We start from the raw sequence: 4,840 nt of genomic DNA on the forward strand, positions 1-4,840 counted from the left end.
GCTCAATGCTGTTCCGGTATGAATGTGAGTTATTGTACAGTATTTTTAATGATGTGGGTTTCTTCTTGAGCAGCCCTGGCTCAACAGATCTGTCTGTAAGCGTCACCTCACCTGGAATGACCATCGATGCTTCAGCTTCCACGTTCTCCTGCTTCCAGGGTCCTTTGTTGAACTCTTTCTCTCTGAGAGAAACCTCGTATGTCTTGACGTGCCGACCCTGAGGATCCTGGACACACACACACACACACACACACACACACACACACACACACACACACACACACACAGCATGAGCAGACGGGACACTCGCTCTCAAACACATCGCTCAGGGAGATCCATACCTGATATATGAAGCAGACGGTGGGCGCCTGGCAGCCGTACAGGAACTGGACGTCAATGACCTGCAGCTCCTCCAGACGAATGTTGAAGGCTTTGAGCTCGCGGTTATCGCGGTCCAGAGGAATGACCTTAAACAGCCCGTCGTACAGCCGCAAGCCGATCATACGACACTCCGGATCCACGATCCCGATGACCCCGGTCTCAGACGGACGGCCGATCCGATCCTGACACAGACGCAGCGGTCAGACGAGGCCGAGGCCGTATGATGCAGTGTGTTTGGACAGGTGTGTGGGGTACGGTCATACCTGCACGTTTCCGTGAGCGCGGGTGATGATGTCGATGCTGTCTCCGTTCTGCTTGTACTCCAGGATACAGGCGTTGTATTTAGCGGTCAGAATGAACAGAAGATCTTTGCTCTCACCCTTCACATAAAGCGAACAGACAGCTTTTAATAACATTATGCAAATCAGAAGTGTTGACATGCTGCAGAAATCTGTGTGAATAATTCAAGTGCTCTCACAGAAAGAGCATCGATCGACGCGTGTCTCACTCGACCCCAATGTGTTCCTGCACTGAAACTGAAGATATTTATCATCTATGATCATATCAGAATTGTTGTTTTAACACTGACCATATCTAATAAATCACTCACTTTGCAAAAAGCAAAACAAAAACACACTTTAATAGTGCACACTTTCACTGCCACCTACTGGAGCTTGTAGTTTCATATTTAAAGTATCATTTTATTTAAAAACAAACAAACTCAAATTATTTCTGCAATCGTGATATCAGCTCAGAGGTGGCACTAACTGGTCTGCTAAACACATACAAACACTGCTTGAGATGCAGCTTCTGCAGTGCAGTCAGAGAAAAAAGAACGTATGATGCAGGCCTTGACTTTCAGCTTGTGCATAATTCTACTGATCCCCGCAAATATTCCATCGTGAAGGACGCTTGAGACAGATGACAGAATGTATCATTTGCGCATGCTTGAGTCTCACCATTTAACCCTTCAAGTGCTCAGTTCAGTGTTGTGTGCTCAGTGACCGTGAGCCGCCTCACACACAGAGACGCATCTGAGAGCGCACCTTTACACGTCAACGGCCAAATACATACAAAAATATCAAAGTGCCCGTCTTAATGAGTATTCATGTAAACAGTAGATTTATACTAAACATTGTCTGTATGCAGGCTATGAAGCTAATATAAAAAACAAAACGTATGTGTAACAGTCTGATCCGTGCATGAGGTCTTAAAGAGACAGCACCCTAAATAAACCTGCTGCTGTCTGTCAGTAATGTTTATCCACACACTGAAGACTAACCAGGGTTATTTTAAAGTTAAATAGATGATTCTGTTTCTGTGGTGTTTCAGCTGTTTCATTGCTTGTCATTAATCTATTCTTATTTTATTACTGACTGTTTACTTGTGTTTTTCTTAGTTAAAATAAATTCAATTCAGAGATTGAAAGTGTTTAAGTATATTCCTCACAATATAACTATGAATCAACAGCATTATAAACTAAAACACACACTGGGTGATGAACCGTTTAGCTCGGATGAATGTAGTTTAAAAATCTCTAAAAGAATACACTAACTCTCCCTCAAATTAAAAATCCCCCCGTAAGAGCCACCTAAAGGGGAAACCCCCCCATTTTCCAAACCTAATGTTAAAACACCCCTGGAATCAATGAAAGGTGGGCAATGCTGCCCTTTAATGGAAGATTTCAGTCCTGTTTCTGCGGTACAGACCAGCATAAGACAAGACCAGACCAGACCAGACCAGACCAGACCAGCCTGAAAACACTGACAGAATCCCAGAAACCAGAGCTATCAGTTCTGTTCAATATCCCACACACACCTAACAGATACTGCAGTAAAGCCGTTAGAACAGATTTAAACACGGAACGAAGTGAAATACAATTATGAGCACGCTATGTTCATGTGTAGAGCGCAGAGATTACACCAGTCCGATGAAATACAGTTAATATATAACTGTGTGTATTATATACTGAACACATTATTACAGACTCGTGTGTCTCTAGAGAGAACATCGTTACTCTGCATCTCAAAGACACAATCACTTCCACAGACTTCATGAAGTGTTCTGCTGGAACTCGATCTGAACCACTAAACACACCTCTCACATCTTTATTTGACCCTACAACTCTAGTGCTCTCTATTATAATTATATTCTTTAAAAAAAGACTTGCACTCTCTTAATAAAAAACCCCTAACACTAGCTTTTTCAAATCTTTTTGTATTCTATTTGTTTTCTTTTTATTTATTATACAATTAACAAAAGCAAAAAATGCCACTAACACTAGCTTCTCTATTATTTTTCTATTCTAATCAGATAATTAAAACCAACATTGTGCGCGGTGTTAATCTGAGTCTTATAACACTAGTATATCACTGCTCTTCTGCTGATTTTGATTGCTTCTATTGTCCTCATCTGTAAGTCACTTTGGATAGAATCATCTTCTAAATGACTGAATGTATGTATTTCTATTATCTCCAGTTTCACAGAAAAGGTTTAATTCTAGTCTCAGTCTGAAGTGAAGGCCTGAGCTGATTCAGATGAAAGAAACCTGCACTGACTGATCTTACAATATACATCACTGCCTGTGTTTTGTCTCAAGCTGCGCAGCAGTAAATAGGTTTTTTAAGGCATGTTTATAAAAATTACTTCGATGTCCTAATTGAACTGAGGCCTAATCCTGGTTTAATCTAAGCCTCTCTGTGAAAGCAGGTCTGTATCTCCGGCGAGTGGACACGTGTCCAGCTGTGTCCAGGGGCTCAGTGCGCACACACCTTGGGTCTGAAGAGCTCCATGACCGCGATCTTGCCGTACATGCCGAGCTCCCTGACCGGCCGCAGCCCCTCGGCGGTCACCGCGTAGATCTCCAGCCGCGTGTTCTTAGCGATCAGCAGGTTCAGGTCCTCGGAGGACGTGAAGTGACCTGCGGACACACAGCAGCACTCACATCACACTCACACAGATCCTCCAGCGATAATCTGACCGAGCTCTGGACGCGATCAGCTGCGTACACCTGTGTCTCAGGTGTGTTTACCTGCAGCTCTTCTTCTACAGCAGTATTCGGGTCTAACTCTCGCGACACGAGCAGCAGAGCTAAGACTCTAAAGTTAGTCCCGTGTTCACCAGAGCGACGCAGACACGCCGCCGGAGCCGAGTCGATTAAAGCAGCGTGAGCTCGGTGTTACAGACACAGTTTTATAGTCTATGATCGAAGCTACCGCGCGATCGGTGTTTATCCGCGAGGCCCGGCGCGCGGGACATAAACAACTCACCCGTGACGCAGGCGTTCACCGCCGTGGGCTTCTGCGCCGTCACCACATAGTTGTAGGACATGGCGTTCTCTTAAATCACTCGAACAGCCAGAAATGAGGAGAAGTGGTGTTTAGAGCGAGATGTGTTGCATGAATCCGCTGAAGAGCGCTCGGATCAACAGCAGCAGCAGCACAGCGTCCGTGTGTCTGCGCGAGAGACAGCGCCGCCTGCGGTCTGGAGGAAGCACTGACTCTGCACTGCGCTCAACGTCTTCTTCTTCTTCAGCTTTTTTGGCGCATAACATTCTAAATGTAGGCTATAGCGCCACCTGCAGTACTCTGCTGTTGTGCAGTCATGTTAGCTATTATCTTCAAAATATTAAACTCATATCTTAACAAATACCCCAAATCCTTATTTACCATTCCCTTTTTATTTAAAAATGTTATTAATTCCGTTCTTTCTTCGTCATATTTTTTACAATCGTATATTACATGCTCTACTGTTTCTTTTCCCCACGATACTCTCATAAACTCGTGTACTGCAGTAATGAATACTGATGCACTCGGTCCAGCTCTCATCCTTGTTATAATCACTTGTTCCCTCCTGTTTCTACCATTAATGTTTTGTTTATTATTAACATTTTTTTATATTAAATAAAAGCCAGGGGAGGCTTTATTATCTGAATTCAATATTTCTTGCAAATCCTTTAACATATTTTCCATAATTATAGTTTTGACTTCACCTTTACTTAAAGCTAAATGAACATCTGCTCTACTTCTTCCCTTTTAAAGCATCTTTTGCCAGTTCATCAGCTGTTGTATTTCCCAGTATTCCCACATGTGCTGGCCCCCAGCAGAAACCGACTGTTACAACCCCTGGCTAAAGACAAGGGACACACGCAAACCAAATATTAAGCTCAAGAAGATGTTTATTTACTACTAAATAAAGGTAACATTCAATAATAAAATGGAAAAAATTAAAGGAAATCACAATGTGTCTGTGTGCATCAGTAACGTCAGTGTGTAAGGCAGAGTGCATGGTTGGAAATGTAATCCAATGTTGAGGCATAAATGCAAAAAACAAGTCAAACAAAACATAAAGTCCAAAACCAAACAAAAGCCAGAGTTCCAAAGTTCCTCCTTGGCTCAACTGGAGATCTCTTTTTAAAGGAGCGCCTGAAGCACTGGTCACAGGTGTATCCAATAGACTG

At 43.1% G+C, this 4,840-nt stretch overlaps 1 protein-coding gene across 1 annotated transcript in view; it reads right to left on the reverse strand.

Moving 5' to 3' along the window:
- Positions 1-3,866, reverse strand: part of LOC109066169 (DNA damage-binding protein 1-like) — a 30,593-nt gene extending 26,727 nt beyond the window's left edge. The window contains exons 1-5 of the mRNA XM_042743356.1: positions 3,651-3,866; positions 3,153-3,301; positions 645-761; positions 342-563; positions 112-226 (exon numbers count right to left, since the gene is read on the reverse strand). Coding sequence (XP_042599290.1) covers positions 112-226; positions 342-563; positions 645-761; positions 3,153-3,301; positions 3,651-3,711 — 664 coding nt within the window. The 5' untranslated portion in view covers positions 3,712-3,866. The remainder of the gene's footprint in view (positions 1-111; positions 227-341; positions 564-644; positions 762-3,152; positions 3,302-3,650) is intronic.
- Positions 3,867-4,840: the final 974 nt, after the last annotated feature.

This window comes from Cyprinus carpio, chromosome B18 (genome assembly GCF_018340385.1).
Source record: "Cyprinus carpio isolate SPL01 chromosome B18, ASM1834038v1, whole genome shotgun sequence".
Classification (NCBI taxonomy): Eukaryota; Metazoa; Chordata; class Actinopteri; order Cypriniformes; family Cyprinidae; genus Cyprinus; species Cyprinus carpio.